Consider the following 20397-nt stretch of genomic DNA (forward strand, 5'->3'; position numbering starts at 1 on the left):
TCTACCACCAGATGGGAGTAAAGAGTAAAACCACAAGAACAGTTTTCACTCCAGAGGTAAACCTACCCAAGTCCCTCCATCCATTGTTAGCATTGCTGCAGGACCTCCACCACCCAGAGCTCTGTGGAGGGGCTTCTTCAGGGTACCAGGAAAAGAGGAAGTTTGCGATGGAGATGGTGTTACTCACACCACAGACATGCCCCAAATATGCCCAGGACCAGGGCAGGTGCTTGAAATCACATATTAAAACATCTCCCTTCTGTACAGAGATGGAATGATCAAGCTCATGATTAAATTCATGAATTTTCATGAAATTTAGGATTGGAACTTCCTTTACCTTATGATCCCCTAGCAGATAAACAATTGTATGTCTTTGAAGTAGGCATTTATGTACAGGATACAGGTTTCCATGGGAGAAATTCCACCAGCCATAGAAATTTTGCCTCCTTAAAGACTGCTTTACATTCTGCAGTCCCTCCATCCATCCTATGAATACATACCAATTGCAAAGTCTACCTAAGATACCATGCTATTAAGGAAGATTAAAATCCTAAGAAACCAAAGTGGAATGTCTGAGTAACATCATGCAGACAGGAACTTTTGGTTTAGTATTGTAGATGACTTCTAAGTGCCCTAAATTTGACTTCATTTCTTGGTACTCAGAGATAAATATTCCTGGGGCAAAGTCTGTTTGCACACAATGAAATGTGACAGATTGAGGGAGGAAAAGACTAGACATATCAGCAAACATGCCAAATGGATACATGGTTATATAGAGTCTGCTATTTTAAACTGAAAGTTCCAAAATTTCAATTCATTGTGCCACTTGAAAATTTGGAGCCTCCAACATGACAGCAGTAAATATGTGGGCTTTTTTTGGTGCAAGTACTGTTGGCATGAAATATGCTTACATATCGGTAGAGGGTTGACAGCCCAGGAATGAACGTCTAAGACTGCCACTGAATTTCAAAGGCGTAGCTAGGAGTTGTGCATCCAACTTCCACGGACTTTCACCAGGAGGTGGGTGCCCAACTGCCCTACATGCCTTTGAACCCCTCTCCACCATGCGCTTTTATTGCTTAACATTGCACAAGTATGTTCTGTTTTTAAATATTAGCTGAAAGATCCCACATGTTTATTTAACTATGAATCCACATACTGTCAATATTAATTTTCAGATTTTTTCCTATGGCAGATTTACATTAGAGTTGTACCTGCCTAAGGCTGTTAAAGGAGCTGTGAAACAGTTATTTATGATGGCCCATGCACAGGAAGTTTTACTGATTGCTTTATTATGAATTTTCAGACATCAGCACTCAAAGCCTCTGAGGTGCAAAAGATGATGAGCTAGAGTCGACTGCACCATAAAATTCAATGTACAAAAATCTATATTTAGAAGACAATACAATAAGAAAAAAATCAATTCATTTCAGTCTGAGTTTATTTAATATTTTATCTAGTTCACTTTAAATAGAACATTAACTCCATCAATACTGGCAAGACATTGTGATAATACTTAAATTAAAAATGTAGTCAGTCACTGCATCACTGAAAATTATATTCCCCAAGTGGAAATATAACTATTCTATTTTTCTAGTTTTAAGTAAGAGTTTATTGCACTTTACTTGGAAATATTTTTTGTAAAACATTCTATTTCTAGCAGATCAGTATAAATTGTCTGATCTTTATACTATTTTGTTCTGCTTAATAATATCATGAAACTGTACAGATATTAGTTCTGTAGAAAAGCATTAATAGACTGAAGCTTCAAAAAAGAAAGTTAACAAAAAAAAATATACCCATGATATTTTTTCTCCTCAGATCTATACTTTGGTCACTGAAGAATCTCCTTTATTTAATTGAAATCTATCAATAACATTCTTTAAACTAGGCTATATCATTTTTATAGAACATTTGCACATTTCAGATTTTTCAAAACTGAATAAGTGAGTTCACATAAAATATATTTGATTGCAAGAGTTCAAAAATCAATGGGTGGAGAAATGGCATGTTTAAAAATGAGACAAGCTCCTTTAAATAGGAGATTGTAAAAATTAAATAAATTCCTTCCTGGCTCCTCTGCAGATGTGTATACACTTCTACATGTATTTCGAAAGCATTCAAGCATAACACAAATCTTTTGGAATTTATGTTTTTCATTTCTTCTCATGCAGAACTATTTATTGCAATAAAATATATCTAGAGTCAGAATTCACTGGGGAAACCAGCTCACTCCCAACTAGAAAGGTTAAGACAAAAATGTGAAGGTAGGTAATTACAGAAGAAATGCAGGTAAGGCTCAGTGGCATTTAAGGGGACTAAAGCTTCAGATCTGTTAATCCTTTCAGATCAAACATAAAAGTAACAAGCCATCAAACAAATCTCTGCTTTATGAGAAAATTCACTCTGATCACAGTCAGGCAAAATCTGCCACTAGACTGTTCTCTAAACTGCCAGACATTAGCTATGTTATATAGTCACTGCATAACAACATACCGTCAGTAAAACACTCACCAGTCATTGTGTATATTACTCTGAACATCTAAAAATGTGGGACAAAATTCTCTGCTGGTGCAAACTGGCACAGTGTCAGTGGAGATTCACAAATCTGTCCCAGTGGAGAATTTGGCTCTTTAAGTTTAAGTTTTCTAATGTTACATTAAATATACTGTATATTAAATATAGGTGGGCCTGGGTAATACAATGGGTGTGTATTGGATACATTGAGAATATGATGAAATGTAATAGAAAGCGTTCAGTAATTTTGTGCAGTAATTGATTAAAACAGCAGCATACAATATGTTTCCTTTGTGCTTTTCCAGGAACAGAGAGGTTGGCCAAACAACCATCATATGCAAAAAAGTTTGGCAGATTGTACTGCTGCAATACTGATCACTCAGAAAACAAGAGCACTCTTAAAGGACTGAACACAGCAGGACTGTATGTGCTGAATGTAGTTAAAAAGGAAACCCCAGGAACTTTCCATGAAGTTTGAAGATTATAAGACATAAGAAAATAAGGCAAAATAAAATTAAGTGCTTCTGCTATTTATTAGCAATGGCAAATGAGGCTAATGGGGCATGGCCACAGTATAACTGTTCTTTGGAGTTATTACTCTTATAACGCTAACACTGGACAGGGAGGGCCTGAAGAAAAGGATTTGTGGTCACAACTTGAACCTTGGGGCCAAAGACATTTAGAAAGACATTTCCCTACGTTGAGGGAAAAATGAAAATTTGGATTCCTGCCCACTCTCAGTGGAACAGGTAGGGTTGCTAACCCTCCAGGACTGTCCTGGTGTCTCCAGGAATTAAAGATTAATCTTTAATTAAAGATTATGTCATGTGACGAAATCTCCAGGAATTCGTCCAAACAAAGTTGGCAACCCTAGGAACAGGTAGCAAATCTCAGAAAAGATCATCTGATTTTCTTGGTGTGCTTGATTTTTTTTCCTTTTGAGGAGTTTTGTCTTTAGCTGCTTGCAAGCTAATGTAAACATTTTTGGATATGTGCGATTAAACTTACAGTTAAAAAAATGATGGCTACAAAATGGGCAATACAACAGTAATGAGTTTGTGATTTAAGATAATTTTATCATAATTTTTTAAAATATATTTATATAAAATAACATGGATGGTCAAAATTGTTTAACAATAAAAGGAGAGGCCAAAATAGAGTTCTCTTCACCAACATTGGCACGCAATTAAAAAAGGAGCTCAAGAGATTCTCCTTGAAGGGTATTCTACCTTCCTCGAATTATAATCCTTTATTAAAGTACACACGTTCTAAATCAGGGCTGAACTCTTGGATCTTGGCTCGCAATTCTGGCTCCAAACGTGTTACGGACATGGAACTGAGCAAAAGAAAGATAGTAAAATGAGTACACATAAAAATGCTTGGATCTAAACTAAAAAAGATGATGTATCTGCTCAAGGCGTTTTGGATTAGGAAAGGAGGAGGTTCTGGATCTATTTTTTCCCCCAAGATGATGTTCTTACATCAGAAGCAAAATAACTTAACTTGCTTGGTAATGAGATGTTCTGCCTATTCAAGAAATAGCGGCTGTTCTAGTACCTTGGACTTCAACCCTGCTGGTTAGGTTCTCATGTAAATTTAGTGCTGGAAGATACAAACTATACCCTTTTACGAGACTTTCAAAAAATATTGTATTTGGCTGCTTCTGACGACTGTGTTATTTTATTCTGTTGAATCAAAGGAACTATTCTGTAGATGCAACATTTATTTCTCATTTGTAAAACGAATTCATCTGACAAGTCATGTAACATCTACAATTTCTTAAATACATTTAAAAAAAATTAATTTCTCTGTAAAATTAGAGAGTCAACTCAGGACACATGAAGATGAATTTCAAGAAGCACTGATCTGACTCAGGAAGAGTGCAGTGCTCACTACACTGACTTGCCAGTACAACTGTGCCAATCCAACTCAACATAGCCCTGCCGTGTTCCTTGCTATTGCAACAATTTGGCCTTTTCTTAGCCAGGAAGGCAAACAATGTCGTAACTGCATTGTTGGAATCAAGGGAGTTACACCGGTATAAAAATTATGTGAGATCAGAATGAGACCCAGGGTTTCCAGAAAAGAAAAGCTAGTGAACTCACCCACTAACTTTGATAACCAACTAACCTCCAGTTGCAACATTTAAATCACATTAAGTATTTTTTCCACTTGACGCAGTAATCATGACTTCCATTAATGACAAAAGGAAGAATACATATGAGTGGAGTTTTTACACCAAGTTTACATAATTTATTGCATTTGAGCTGACCTTAATGTTTAGTCTGCCCAGGCTCCTTTAGGATGTCATGGACAATGAATGTCAGCTCCATGTTTATTTTCAAACAAAGCTAATGGTTTTGAGACACATTAACATGGATGAGGCTCTTACCTGGGGACAATCTTATTACCCAAACGACAAATAAAGCACACACAGTTCAGGTGGCGTCCATTCAGTGTGAGCTTCCAAATGAAAATAAATGGGATCTCACCACTTTTTTGCATACATTAAAATGACGCCACCACCTTAAGGCACAAAAATGCATCCTTTTGACCACGTTATCTCCCCCTCTTTGAATCCCTCTACTGGCTCCTCACTGTGCTGTGTATCAAAGCCAAACTCCTTGTCCTGACATTCAAGGCCCCACGTTATTCAACCCCAATCTATATGTTCAACTATTTCCTTTTTTCCATTCACCCTATTCTCTCTGTTCCATCACTTTAACATCTCCTTTGCATCCCCTCCACTCCTGCTTCTGTATCTTCTTCAGAACTGCCCCTGCCAAAGGAATGCCCTCTCAAACCCCAGGTCCTCCCCTCTCATTCAAACCCCTCCTAAAACTCATTTCTGACACTCAGCCTATCAGATGTTAAACCCCGCTCCCCAACTAAACGAAACTATTAATATGCACACCTGCCTTACTAAGTAACTGTGACACCTGTATTTTCTTTCTTCCCTCATGTGTATGACCCACACTTGTCACAGGTGAATTTAGACTGTATGCTCTTTGAGGTGGGGGGGGCACTTATTTACTTTTTGCTGTGGAATGCCTTGCGTGCTTCTGGGCTCTCAACATTAAAAGAATAAAAAAACCCACATGTACCTTTTTTGAGGAAACAATGCACAGCATAGAGGTGTAGCAAACACCAAACTAGAAAAGACAAAAATAAGATTACAATATTTAGGGTAGAATCCTACTTTTTCAAAAGACATTGCTAGACACACAATTCAATCATTTTATTCTCTTCGTTCTCAAGGACGGTAGGGCCCAGTCCTGTGACATGATTAGTGAAGTCAATTCTCCACTGCCTTGCACCATGTGTGGTCATTTACACCTATGCAGAGGGAAAGAGGGCGCAAAGCACTATCACCCATATAAAGCAGTGAAAATCTGATTTGGTGACATTTCATACCCACTTTGCATAGATGTAAGTGATGCACAAGAGGTTTGGCAGTGAAGAATCAAGCCCCTCGTTGACTTCCACGAAAGCTTATGGTCAAATAAATTTGTTAGTCTTTAAGGTGCCACAAGTCCTCCTTTTCTTTTTATGTGAGTTGAGGGCATTCACAACATTACAGGAATAGGTTCTACATTATAACCTGTTTAGGCAGTGGTTAAAACAGCTTATTTTAATCAGTTGTAGGCCTGAGCCACCACGCACACCCCCTTCCTTTGCTGGTTATATCTACATTTGTAATTTCTCCACGCTGATGGCTACCATAAAAGAAGCAATGGAAGCAAGAGATTTGTGATTCATTTTTAAAAGACGAATAAGTAATACGACATAGAATGAGCAGATGTAAGCGATATAATCTCGCTAACACCTCACCTCACAGAAGGAATGAATCGTTTCTGATGCTCATTGGCTTTACTGCCCAAAAATATACAGCCTTGATTTTTTAAAACATTTGCAAATTGTGCCTCTTTACATCTTCCGAGGAAGCTATAGTCACACCTGTTAAAAATAGTAGACAAGAAACTCACTCACCAGACTCCAACTAATCCAACTTGAATGGGGGCACTCATCCACGGGAACCGCTGTGTTAAAAATAATTATTACATAGTGAATGAAGTGTGCTTTTCCCTCCCAACATTTTTGGAGATTTCGTGTACTCATAAGAAACGGACTGACAGCTGTTAAGAGCTAAACATGGTGCAGATATATGGTGCAAGTTCTCCCCACTGCTTTGCCAGCACACTTCAATCCTGACCTCTAACACTGCTAAATTTGAGGGCCTGGTCCCAAGTCCTCTGAAGACAGTGGAAAGACCCCCATTGGCATCAATGTGCATTGGATCAGATCTGAATAAGTCTCCACTAGGAACTAGATTAATAGATGGCTGACAACCCATTTTGCTCATGACTGGATTCTGATTTGAGTCTAGGGGCCAGTTCCATGGTGAGACCACTTTGTGTTTCACTGACTTCAGAATGTAGCAGCAGCATCAGTGTCTGGCCCTGAGAGGATCAGCCCAGTGAAAAAGAACCATATGCCAGAATAGAGGCTCATATGCTGCCCACTTCCTTGCCAGCATAAGGAATTTGGTCATGAAGACAGCCCTATGCTGTATTGAATCCTGACTATTGTTTCAATCTGTTTGCACCCTCAGGTTGCTCTAACTTATGCCTGAGGACTTGCCAGCAGCTGCTTAAGGATCATGGGAATGCCAAGGTAAGGTTTTGCACCAACCTCTCCTCACCCCTTGATTTGCTCTGTGTGCTTCTCAGCTATCGCTGAGGTTTTGGCTCTAAATTCCTATGGATAAAACTAGAACTATGCAACTGTGTGAGGGCCCCACTCCTTTTACAATTAAAGAAAAACATAAAATAGAAGCTGTGATTTGTTTAGCAAAGCAAAAAAAATTTTTTTATACAAATGTGATATTTATGGCCAGTTCATCTCTATTGCACTTTCTTTTGCAAATCGCATCAAATGTACTTAGAAAGAAGACAAAACTTTTATTGTAGGTCTTCCGGCGATTTTTTAAAAAAATACTATGTTAGAATTTTAGTTGAAATTAAATACTAATGAAAGAAGACCAAACATTTTAATGAAACTCTGCTGTGATGGGCTTTTTCATTACCATCAGATGAAGGTCTCTAAAAAGCATGAAACACACAATTGCTATCGTAACAACATGCTGATTTGAAATAAAGCAGCTAATTAGTTCCGATTACACACTACAGTAGGTAAGTATAAAGATGATGTGTCCACAAGAAGCATTCCTCCAGCTGTAGGAAACTGGTGAATCAACAACAAAAGTGAATGTCAGTATTTTAAAGGGAAAAATGGAAGCAATAGGGAATGAAGGCAAAAAGGAATTTAAGAAAGTAAGTATGACAAGGTTGGTGCTAAAAGATCACAGCAGAAACAAAGAAGTGGGAAAACAATACAGGAATTAGCTCTTTCTTCAGGGACAGAGAGAGAGGAAATAACATAGCAGATGGTGCCCTTCTTTGTTTGAGGCAGTCTGTAGTCCAGAAATGGTTGCAGGAGAGAACTGTCCAATTCATCTATTAGCTACAAAAGTAGTCAACAGATGGAAAAAAACAGCATCAAGGCAATAAAGGAGGATGAATTCAGTGGTGCTGCACTGTTCTGACATTCCACTAATGCATCTTCATCTGACCTTTGCCCCATATAGATTGGTTCAAAAGGCTTTAGTTTCATACAGTGGGAGAGTTAATGACAAGAGACGGTGGGAACAGCATCACAGGAGCAGAAGTGCTCAGAGACTGTATGCTTATCACAGTTTGTGTACCAGCAGCAGAGGACTGTGGGATTGCTATCCTCTTTTGGGAATGTTAGTCAGATTCCTTACTGTGAAAGGCTATGATCAAGGGGAGGATTATGGTTGAGAGATTCCAAGTATTGAACACTGAGGGAGTTGAGATATTCTCATAATACAGAGGCATCAGGTCACTTGGGGTATAATAAGATAGAGCTGAGCTTTTATCACAGTAAAGCAGAGTGGTATTCAGCCTTCATCTGAGTGGGATACTACTCAGAAAAACACAGGTGTGTCTAACAGCCTAGGCAGCATCCCTGGCATAAACTGGTTCGCTTGATGAAACGTTTTTTCTTTCATGACAGTAGGATGTAAAAAATGCCTGTTATGCAGATAAAGTTCTGACCTTTATTTTCCAAGAATACTGCTGGACTATGCTAATATTAAAAAGAGTAGAAGGAAGAAGCCAGCATTAAAGATCAGTTTTAAGAACAAATATCTGGAAGGGTGAAAAAAATCCAACCAAACAAGGAGGCATAAGTAAAATACACTTAACTAAAAACAAGTTAGAGGCATCAGACGCAGAATGTGCATCTGGCTGGAGAGAAAACAAAAACAAAGAAGCACAAGATAACAAAATAATTTGGTGAATACGAATTCTCTCTTTGAACTCATGAAGACAGTAGTTCTGAATGTATCAGGACTTAGCTTCCAGATGGTTTGTGTGGCAGGTGTCATTGTTGGATAGTGCACATAACGAGGTTGTAGAAATGACAATTAAATATGAAAACTTGGTATTTTAGTTACTGCTTCTATTCACTGTTAGAACTTTTGAATCTGCCATCTTGCCCAATGTGACTATGCACTATTTGCAATTAGATAAATAAATAACATTACTGGAAGCAGTTAAGGAATTAGAGGTATATGGAAGGAACTTGAATGCGTCATAGGATAGTTCTTTGAAGAGCAAAACTATATGAGAGAAGACTGCAGAATAGGCTTTCTTCCTAATTAGGAAAAAAAGTTTGTAATGGTTGTTACAGTTGCAGACTAAGAAAATCTGATTAGATGGTTAGATGACATGAAAGGGGAAAAAATACACAGGAATCAACCTGAGTATCAGAAATGATGTATAAAGCAACAAGAGAAAGTAGGATGTGAACTTATATGAATTTATGAACCACGTTAGAAGTGGTTTAAAAATCTCAAAGTTCAGGTGGCAACAGGAATTTGCAGAAGTTTGTATGGAAGAAGCATCCAAAACATTCTAATGGAAGGGTTAGATGAGATGGAGGTGCATCTATAAATTCTGCATTTTTATACTTATACAGTTTATGGCTCCTGCCACTGGCAGCAGCTATTGTGACTTGGTTTTCAGACATACATACCCAAGCATGAGTCAACAGAGATGATGACTATAAATAATAATCATATAGTCATATAGCCTTTGTTTTTAATTCAAATATCAATGGAGTTTACCATGATACCATTAAAACTGTTAGACATGAAGAAACAGGAAAAAAAGAGAAGATGTTCTATGGTAGGATATAAAGAAATGAAGACTTGCTGATTGACACGCATTTGTTTATTTTCTGGCTTTTTGGTCTCAAAGGGTATGTCTTCACTGCAATTAAAAACTGGCAGCTGGCCCATGCCATCTGACTTGGGCCAAGGGGCTGTTAATTGCAGTGTAGATGTTCAGGCTTGGGCTGGATCCTGAGCTCTAGGACTCCCCAAGGTGGGAGGGTCCCGGAGCTTGGTCTGCAGCCCGAGCCCAAACGTTTACATCATGGTTAAACAGACCATTAGCCTGAGTTCTGCGAGCCTGAGTCAGTGGGCACAGGCCAGGTGCAGGTTTTTAATTGCTGTGTGGACATACCCAAAAAGGTTTTTACAGGCACGTAAGAATTATTTTCTGGAATGCTGGTGCGCAAAGCGAAGACTGAGGGACATGTGTTAGTAAAGCAGATTGTAGGTGGTGGTGTCACAATACTGCAGATGGAATGGTGCTTCTGGAAACCTCAAGAGGACATGCACAAGCTGCTAGTTAAAAATGCAGCTCATTCCTTAATAGTTTTAGAACTAATCTACACCAAATGTTACCACTGACTAACTGCAGAGCAAGGTTTCACCTGAACTCACAGTCTGTGAGGCTGAGGGGAAGGAACAGGAGAGCATAAACGATCATGATGGTACCAAAGAACATTGAAGAAATCTCTCATGTGTGCTGATCTGCAAAATTCACAACACCCTTATGTTCATTATACTGCACAACAAATACTTGAAGTTTGACTCCAAAGACACACTGATTCCTCCCTCACTCTTTTTGTCATAAATGTCATGTTTCTGCCATGCCAGTTGATATGACACATGACAATTTTTTCACGCTGTGCACATGTAAAACCATTTTTGCTCTACATTTGCAACCCCTTTGATTTCAGAAAACAAATGTCCTTGCTCTTTATGGACAGTACATTTTCAGGTTCACTGCTGTAGTTATAATGCCTCAAGTAGTCTAAAGGTCAAAGAAGTCCATGAATAAGAGGTAGGTCAAATCAATATATATCTCATTAATACTAGGGAAAATATGATGTGTGTACATGGGAGCGTCACTCCTAGTTAGGAGAACCATGCAGTTTAAGTCTCCTACAGAGTACAGATTTTCATTCCAAAATTCAACAGCTATATTCCCTGTTTTAGCACTGTGAGGAACACAATTTTCTGAAGAAGTGAGCACTTCAGGAAAATGTAGTTTTCTAAATTTGGGGACAAAAGAAAATAAAAATTAAACAGTCTTACGAACATGCATATTCACACACGTGTGTGCGCGTGCGCATGTGCACACACACGTAGGGTGACCAGATGTCCTGATTTTATAGGGACAGTCCTGATATTTGGGGCTTTTTCTTACATAGGCATCTATTACCCCCCCACACCCAGTCCTGATTTTTCACACTTGCTATCTGGTTACCCTACACACACGTGTATATTTCAGCAGTGTAGTTGTGAAATCTAAACCCAAGAATATAAAGACTATGAAGAACAGAAATATAAGAAATAATTCCTCAGAGTCAACTAAATGTGTAATCTAAAAACTGATTACCCTAAAAATATACCTTTCCAAGGAGTGTCGGTAAGTTTATACACAATACTTCTTTTCTATTTCTAACAATAAGCATGCTCCTGACTCAACTTGTGTCTTTCCCATACAAAGATATGAGATTGTCCATAGCCACTCATGCAAAAGGAAGCCAGGGACATTAATGGGCAAAGAAATTCTATCTTTGTAACTGAGATACAGCCCTGGCTCAGGTCTCATGTGAAATCTGTATGATGTTTTATTCACAATGTTATTTACTGCTGATTACAACCTTATGCATACACACAATGTAAAAGTTAACCAAAATACCTTAATAGATCAGAATTAGATTTATACCAACATAATATGAAGAACTGGATAAGGACATCACACTACATTAGCTTAAATAAAATATGAGAAACATATCATACTTGCTGAAACACGCACACCCAATATTTGGTTTGCCCATAATGCTAATGGGTCATTTTCAAACCAGATTTTTTTCCACTTCAAGATACTTTTTGATTGCAGCTAAGCAGAACCTCTCTTTATTGACCCAAACTTAAAAAAAACCCCTAAAATGATTTGCATTGTATTTGTAATAAATTCAATGTTTACAAGTATTGCACTGAAACAAGCAAATCCTGCTGAACAGAGAAGAATTGCATATTTTGGATTTTTTAAAAAAACATAATTATTGTATTTTATAATATGGTAGGCTCATTCATTTTTTGGGGCGGGGGGAACTGAGGGAAGGCAGGTGACACAAACATCATTTGAAATCAGATTGCAATCTGTGCGCAACCCACTGTGTTAGCTGATTCAGATAAATGTTCCCTAGATTTTGACCAAAATATCATCTACACATACATGATGCTATGCAGAGTAATCTACTCATTCCTTTCATAGAATTTTTATTTAGACAGTGCTGAGGTGAAGGACAGGGACTGTTCAAATGAATAATTAAAATATTTCATAATACTTGGATAGCACCTCTGATCAGAGCTATATATGAAAGCACTCTGCCAACCTTAAGCAAGCATAACACCCTATTATTTCTGCTTTACAGATGGGGAAACTGAAGCACAGGCAGGTTAAAGAGCTAGATCCTATTTGGTGCTGAGCAACTCATTTGAAGTACTTAAGCACATGTCTAAGACCCACTGACTTCAATGGGCCTTCTGCATGTGCTTAACGTAAAGCATGTTCTGAACTGCGTTCGTGAACTGGGGCTTAGCTCCCTCAACTCCAACTGTCTTCAACGGCAGTTGAGGGGACTGCATATCTTCAAGGAGCTGCCCAGCTCCTCACAGGATTGAGCCCTAAGGTGACATGACAAGAGTCATGACTGGCAGACCGACCTTTAACCATTAGACAGCATTTCCGAACTATTCAGTAAAAAATTTAATAATTTAATTGGCAAAACCACATTACTGAAAATATTCTAAATGTTTCTTTATGTATATTCAGAGATAAAACTTTCCTTGTACTAGGGAATATAATAGTTAGCTGTCAGATCATAGAATCATCTTCATGTAACATTTACTTAATACTTTGTACATGAAATACATGTGACTATATCCGATATGCATATATTTAGCAAGTGAGGCTTACCTTCAAAAAGGCTTTTTTTTCCAAACTATTCATTATAAAGGGAGGAATAGCTGAAAGTGAGAAAATAAAAAAACAAAACAAAACAAATGCTTAAATCTTAGCAAACAACAACTAGTTTTCCATAAACCTTTTTGCAGTAGTTTAGAACAGTAGTTGGAAATCTTACGCCACCTTTAGAATCTGGAATACTTTTCTGTGACTTCTTGCAGTGTGAACAAACCTATTCAAATAGCTTAATTATGACAGTTTAAATATTTACACATATCTCTATCAATGTGTGCAAACATTTTGCTTGGACAATTCAGTCTATTGTAAACTTTCCTCATTCTGGAGCAGACTCATCTTCTCCCAGTGCTCCTTTCCCATTGTGTAGGCACCTGCACTGTCCCCACAACTTCAGGTCAAAAAGAGCACCTGACTTTCAGTAAGCTGAAAGCATTGGTTAGCAGAAACTATTAACAGCAGTAAGGAGGTGATACACCATAAACAACCATTGTCTCCTTGTACCTCTTGGGTTTTACCAGCCTGCACACAAATTTTAACATGCACATCCATTGTGAGATTACATTGTCAAGGTATTAGCAGCCTAAATTAGTGTAAAATTAAGCACAGAAAAAATATGTCCCTTACAGTAGAATCATCTTAATTGAGACACCTCAATGGGTGATCTATCATCCTAATTAAGCACCTGCCTTGATTAAAAGGAGGACACTTTAAAGCAGTCAGTTAAGATTTCAAATGAACTGAGTACCATAATGAAGATTTCACTGTTTTTCATTTTGATTTGACTTCTCTTTTCCTGCTCCCCTCTGCCTTCCACAATCTCTCCTTATCTTTATTTGACAACTTGTCTTCTAAAACATTGGAATGGAGAATTTTTTACCTATTTAAAATCTGGTCAAGCACTCAGCAACCTGGCACTGGTTAAATATGTCCAGACTTTTAGCTACTAATTCTGTTCCATTTGAGTAGAAGTTACCTCCACTCATTGACAGCAGCCTAAGACCCATATTCTCAGCAGTATTTAGGCAACAGTTCCTATCGATTTCAATGGCAGTTAAGGAGCCAAATACCTTTGAAGATCTGGGCCTAAGGCTCTGTCTACACCAGGGGTCTCAAACATGTGGGCCGCGGAGTTATTTGCTGTGGCCTGCCAAGCTCCTCGTGCCCCTCCCCCCCAAGTTATTTCCTGCGGCCACCAAGCTCCCCTCACCTGCCGCCCCCCATCCTCCCAGCGCGCCGTGTCCCCGCTCCTCTGCCTACCTTCAGGCGCTTCCCACTGCCAAACAGCTGTTTGGCAGCGCTTAGCGCTTTCCAGGAGGGAGGGGGAGGAGCGGTGAGCCGTGTGCCCAGGGGAGAAGGTGTAGAGGAGGCGGGGCAGGGGTGGAGATTTGGGGTGGGGACTTTGGGGAAGGGGTGGGAAGAGGTTCGCCGTTCTCGGCCAATGGGGGCTGCGGGAAGCGGCATGGGCCGAGGGACGTGCTGGCCGCCCTTTCCGCAGCTCCCATTGACCTGGAGCAGCGAACCGTGGCCAGTGGGAGCCACGAACGGCCGAACCTGAGGACACAGCAGGTAAACAAACTGGCCTGGCCCACCAGGGGCTTTCCCTGAACAAGCGGCGCCCCTAGTTTGGGAACCACTGGTCTAAACAGAGGTGAAACTATTGTCTCTACAACCTTAGGAGGGTTTGATCTAGTAGAGAAACATTTACACAGAATTCAGAATCTCTCTAGCTGTTTATTCTAACAACTGTAGGACAATCATTATGTTTGACTACAGTTATACTAACCCATGCCAGGGGCAGCCATGAGAATCCTTGAGACAACCACCTGAGTAATGGCCTGCTGAGCAGCTTTGGCTGATTCACCTAACCTGTTCCCATTTTCGTCTGTAACAGGGATACCAAATTTGAGTTCCCTGTTGAATTAAAAAAAAAATGGTTTAATAACAATTAGTGGCACTCATTTTTATCTTTTTTTGTCATCTGATCCTAAATGCTTTTTTCTCCTTTAACTATGTCAAATCGAAAAAATACTTCCAAGCAAGTGACGTAGGCCATGTGTGCTCTGCTTTTGTTGTTAAAACTTTTGTTGTTCAGGGGTGTGAAAAAAAACACCCCCCGGAATGATAAAAGTTTTGATGAAGGAAAGCACCGCTAGGGACAGCGCTCTCTTCTCTGGCGACGAAGCTACTGCCCCTCATTTGGGGCGGTTTTATTCTGTCCCCGGGAGAGCTCTCTCCTGGCGACAAAGAGCGGCTACACTGTGCACCGTATAACAGTGTAGACGCAGCCTTAGTATTTTATGAACGTTAAATGAAGACTTTCGAGAGCTTTTAAAAATTAACTCCTTTGGTGCCAAACAAAAATATTTCTTTTGTAATCTTGTAGGCCAAATATAGGGATTTTTTTTTGCTGGGGGAATAAACACACTAAAGAGTACTTCTCTACACAACGCACAGTCAACAAAAAAGAATTAGATATATTCAGGGAGGACAGGTCCTTCAATGGCTATTAGCCAAGATGGTCAGGGATAAAAGCCCATGCTCTGGGTGTCCCTAAACCTCTAACTGCCAGAAGCTGGGACTGGATGACAGGGGATGAATTACTTCATAAATTGCCTTGGGCTGTTCATTCCCTCTGGAACCATCTGGCACTGGCTACAGTTGGAAGACAGGATTCTGGGCTAGATGAACCATTGGTCTGACCCATTATGGCCATTCTTATGTTCTTATAAGTCTCTATATATCAGCTCTTGAAGGACAGGTACTTGGCTTTTGAGATCCAAGAGCAAAGATCTAATGGGATACTTATCTTACGAGAACAAAGATGTTCTATTTTATACTGTGATATTTAAGCAAATGCCTTTAAAACCTAAAAAAGACTTCCCTTGAAATGCCATACACGACATTGAAAACAGCTAAAATATGTAGAAACATTACAAAACTGATAAATTAACTAAACAAAACAAGTAGTTCATCGGCAAGTGTTGCCACAAAAATTACATTTCTTCTAGAATGAATGTATCACATTCTCTTTCTTACCTTTGCCTCATTAATGGAATATTTATGCAATTAGCAGCAGCTACAGCAGCAAAAGGAACAAAACGTCCTATAAGGGGCGAGACATGCTGTGAAAAGGGGAGGAAAAGGTTTTCAGGTTTCACAATCTTTTTTAAGAGTCTTAAGCCTTTTTTTTTTTTTTTTTTTTTTTTACATATAAAGCAGATTGTTCTCTCTGACTTAAAATTCTGAAAGAACCCACTGTGAAGTCAAGGGGAAAAATATCTGACATAAAACTTCTAACTGACAAAACTGATAACCCTCTCTGTCAGGGTAAGCATTGGCAGGAAGGTTGAAGGGAAGATAGTCTTGACTATTAGCATCACCCTTGCCTAGAAGTGTGAGCTTCCTGACACACCTATCAGCATAATAGCAAGGAGTGGCACCAAAGAGACCTTACATTTAATTCCATCCACTGGAAAGGTTATATCCATCAGACATCAATATTAGTAGCTTTGTAACTAGGGGCACTGACTATACAGAAGCTATTGATCAAATCAATATGTTGTACAATCTGTTATGCTCTATTTAAAATAGATTTTCTTGAATATTTCGTCATTACTGCATTTTATCCAAAACCAAAATTTGACAAAAATATGTAAGACATACTATTAGTTTTTGGGGGGAAGCGAGTAAAGGAAGAGGAAAAAATAAAGAGTCTTCTTTCAATGGTAAATCTGAGGATTTAGTTAAAGAATTAGACAAATTTTTAACCTGAAATCAGTTTAACTGAAACATGCAGACATACTCCATAGCAGCTTCATGAACTCTGTAATGCCAGTCTGAGACAGAGTTGCAAAAAACTGCTAAAATCGCAAGAAAAGAAATATGTATCTTCACTCATCACTGGAGCGCTCAAGCATGTATTAAAATTAAGCATTTTGGGAACAAGAATATATAAGCCTTTCAGCTTGAAAGCTCAACAGAATCCCTTGTGCAGGATCAGGGTGATAAGAAAACTCCAATTCCCTACATTTTAAAAGTGAAAGCAACATAAATATAAAAAGGGAGGTAGTGAAAACTGTTGCAAGTATTGCTATTGTAAAATATAGTGTTCTTGCCAATTTTAGAAGTTTTAATCAAAGATTTTGATAAAAGTACTAAGTTCATTGGCAAAAGCTTCTGACAAATTTTCAGGAGTTTTGACAATAACAATAAGTAATAGTAGATAAATAGGTATATGAATAACTACAGCCTACATTATTATTATTTTATGCTTAAATATCAGACTACTTATTTCATTCACACTTCAGCTATGTCTACACTGAAACTCAACTGCAATCAAAGGTATGATTGCAGCTGGAGGAAGCATGCCCACACTAGCTTTAATCTAGCTAACATGGCTAACACCACAAGTACATACCCAGGGTCTCAGAAGGGCTCGTACAGCCTACGCCAAGGTCTGTGTCATCATGTCTTCACTGCTATTTTTAGCCATGTTAGCTTGACTAAAGCTAGTGTGGGTATGCCTACTTGAGCTGCATCTTTGATTGCAGTTTGACTGCAAAAATAGCCATAGCCTTTGACACATATGGCCAAATTTTCAGCCAGACTGAGGTTCAGCCTCCATGTTTGCTGGTGCAGTTTTGCATCTACAAAAAATGTTCCTGCATATTTTGTCACATGAGTGGATTATGAGCATATATATCTTAGTGGTTACTTGTCTAATTTCCTGATTTTCTTCCAAAAGATACTTAGACATGTAACACTGCCAGTGTAAAAATGGAGTACGTGCAATTTGCACTAGCAAGAGGGAGGGACGGGCCACTGAAAAATCAATCCGCAGTTCTAAATGAGCAGTAGGTAATTATAGTTCCATAATGGGAATTGAGTTTAACAAGATGTAGAAGTACCAGAGGATGACTCAGCCACTAAAATTCTACTAAACATAAAAGTTTAACTAAGAAAAATTCAATACCTTGGTTAGTGCATTAAGTCCTAGAGCTGTTGCTACAGCACCCGTAGTGGCAGAAACATAAGCCGTTCCCAGCTGGCTAAAACAAAAATAAAAATGATTGCACTTGCACAACCTGCGTTTGTATTAGTTTGTAATATCGTCAAATTCTAAAACAACGTGAATCAATACTGTACTAAAATAACTTAGTTTAAAAACAAAGCTGCATTTTATTAATGTGGAATCAAATTTCTCTCTGCATCTCATCCTGTTCATTGCATTTTAGCTTTTGCTGCTATGTCCAACTCTCTGAACTGAGGCTGTGAAGGATCATATGTCCTATATTTAATCTGTTGATGTCCTTAATTAAAGACATTAACCAAAGCTTCTGACAAGGTAACAAGCTAATTTAGAATTTTCAAATGCCTGGTTAAAGAGTGCAAGGAAGATCTCTATTAGAGATTATGTTGGCATTTAAAAGATTGTTTAACTCATGGCAGTTATACTCATTTTTAAAAGGTTAAACATAATTGTAATCTCAAATCATTCTCAAGCATCTCTTCGCAACTATTCTAACTTGCTAGCACGCACTCACGCTGATTTGTGCAGTGACTCATGTCCACATACTGTATCAGAAATTACTGAAGCTCAGCCATCTTCAGATAGATGGCAGTGCTGGTTACAAAGTTATTCGAACTGTTTGGTTAAGCATCTGACCTGAGAGTAATCGGAGCATCTCCACTCCTGTTGGTGTAATTTACAATAGCGTTGAAGGACTGGTTAATCCACTGCCAGAAGACCACTGCTGGAGTAGTTCTTAAAACAAGAAAAAGTGTGTTTTTTAAAAATGGACATTAACAAAAAAACAATGTTATACCAAGCAGGGCAAGTATGAACCTAAAGAGCTGCTTGACTGTTCTTATTTATCTGAGCAAAGTTATTCTGAAGTACTTCAGACAATTAGAAACTAGTTTCTTACAGAATACTTTTAAAAACAAACATAGAAACACAACTAAAAACCATAGCAGCAGGCAGTATAATAAAGCACAACCTTAATTATTCACTCAAGATGGGAGGTGAATTGCAACAAGTGAGACATTATGGCAAAAGCTTCACTTCTAAAATTTGAACAAAAATATACGAACGTATTTCCATCTTATATATAGACTACATTTACAGACCTGGTTATTTCTTGTACACACACACACACACACACACTCCTGCCTTTTAAATCCACTTACTCCTTAATGTTCTTCAGTCTGCTACTGTGACATAATTTTTAACATGTCCTACGAAACTGAAACATTTGTTTGAGTTCAGGAGTCAACGGGTGATTTTTTCATTATTAGCTCAAAGCATAAGCAAACATTTTTGCCTCAACAAACAATAAATATTGATGTTGTACAGGAATGAATGTAAAATCTGTTTCAATATAGGCTCAATGACAGATTCATTTGAAAAAAAAAGTCTCTGAGACCTCTTCTAAATTGTGTGAATGCTAGTAAGGTGATGCCTCAAGACAGAAATCCTACCTTGAAAGTATTTAAACACTTTAGCTGTTGGGGTAGCAAGAAAGCTAAAGATCATGCTCAAGTTCCAAAGCTATTGTCTGAAAATCTGATATGACTGCTATAATATTATCAAGATGGGTGCTTTAAAAATGCCTGTGTGGGGGAGGGGGGTAACTGTTCCACTGTGAATTCTGAGATGGAAAACATCCCATTAATGTGAACAAAGAATATAGATTAGAACATTCTTCCTATTAAATTCAAATCAATTGCACTTGTGGGGCCTTTTTCAGATGACTAAATATTATGAGTACCAGGTTGCTCAGTGGAAAAGCTCTAGAAGACAAGCCATTAGCAGCGACAAAGGACACAGAGATCAGCAAATCTTTTCCGATTCTTAATATAGACTGCACCAATAGTATTTGTTTTCATTGGTTTGAGGTTTTTTGACTGATAGATTCTTTTTATTATCCTTGCAGGGGCTCAATCTTGCTAGCTGACGAATACTCTTGTCCTCAATCCAATAGAACACTTATGCACATCTCATTTGCTTACGTGGGACAACTTACACGCTCAAAAATATTTTGGGGCCAGAACACACAACACCTTGTAGGATTAAACCGTAGGTAATTTGCTACTTTCAAATTTAGATCAGAAAGGTCGGGCTATCAAAGGGAATTGCTATTATTGAGGACTAGTTTTTGTCCACAGTGATTCCTTTCAGTGGAGCATGAAAGCGTAAATTTATTTATTTGCTCGGGCATGGAAATAAGGACAGAAAGGAAACCTTGCATTGGTGGTCAGTGTGGCTATTAATAGGGTCCCAGAGCAAAGACTGATGGCAAGCTGTTGGGAAGTACTGACACAGCAAGTCATTTATACCGATTGAATGGACAGGGAGACAACGTAGAGATGCTAGAATAAAGAAACTATATTTGCTGAAGATTTTCAATCCCAAATCTAAAGATCTTTCTTGGATCTTTTTTTTTTTTTT

At 38.4% G+C, this 20397-nt stretch overlaps 1 protein-coding gene across 3 annotated transcripts in view; it reads right to left on the reverse strand.

Annotated features, from left to right (window-relative positions):
* Positions 1-1385: 1385 nt before the first annotated feature.
* The window catches only part of SFXN1 (sideroflexin 1), a 40558-nt gene continuing 21546 nt past the window's right edge, over positions 1386-20397 (reverse strand). Inside the window, exons 4-12 of one of the 3 annotated variants that reach the window (XR_012640512.1) lie at positions 18613-18711; positions 17920-17995; positions 15984-16069; positions 14731-14858; positions 12942-12991; positions 10391-10480; positions 6508-6557; positions 5622-5669; positions 3811-3853 (exon numbers count right to left, since the gene is read on the reverse strand). Coding sequence is in view for 2 of the 3 variants with exons in the window: in XM_074960544.1 (XP_074816645.1) it covers positions 3757-3853; positions 5622-5669; positions 6508-6557; positions 12942-12991; positions 14731-14858; positions 15984-16069; positions 17920-17995; positions 18613-18711 (634 nt within the window). In the remaining variant the exon portion in view is untranslated. Of the gene's footprint in view, positions 3854-5621; positions 5670-6507; positions 6558-10390; positions 10481-12941; positions 12992-14730; positions 14859-15983; positions 16070-17919; positions 17996-18612; positions 18712-20397 lie in introns of all 3 variants that reach the window. The other 2 variants (XM_074960544.1, XM_074960543.1) reach the window with 2 other exon arrangements.

The sequence above is a fragment of the Natator depressus genome, chromosome 8 (assembly GCF_965152275.1).
Source record: "Natator depressus isolate rNatDep1 chromosome 8, rNatDep2.hap1, whole genome shotgun sequence".
NCBI lineage: Eukaryota > Metazoa > Chordata > Testudines > Cheloniidae > Natator > Natator depressus.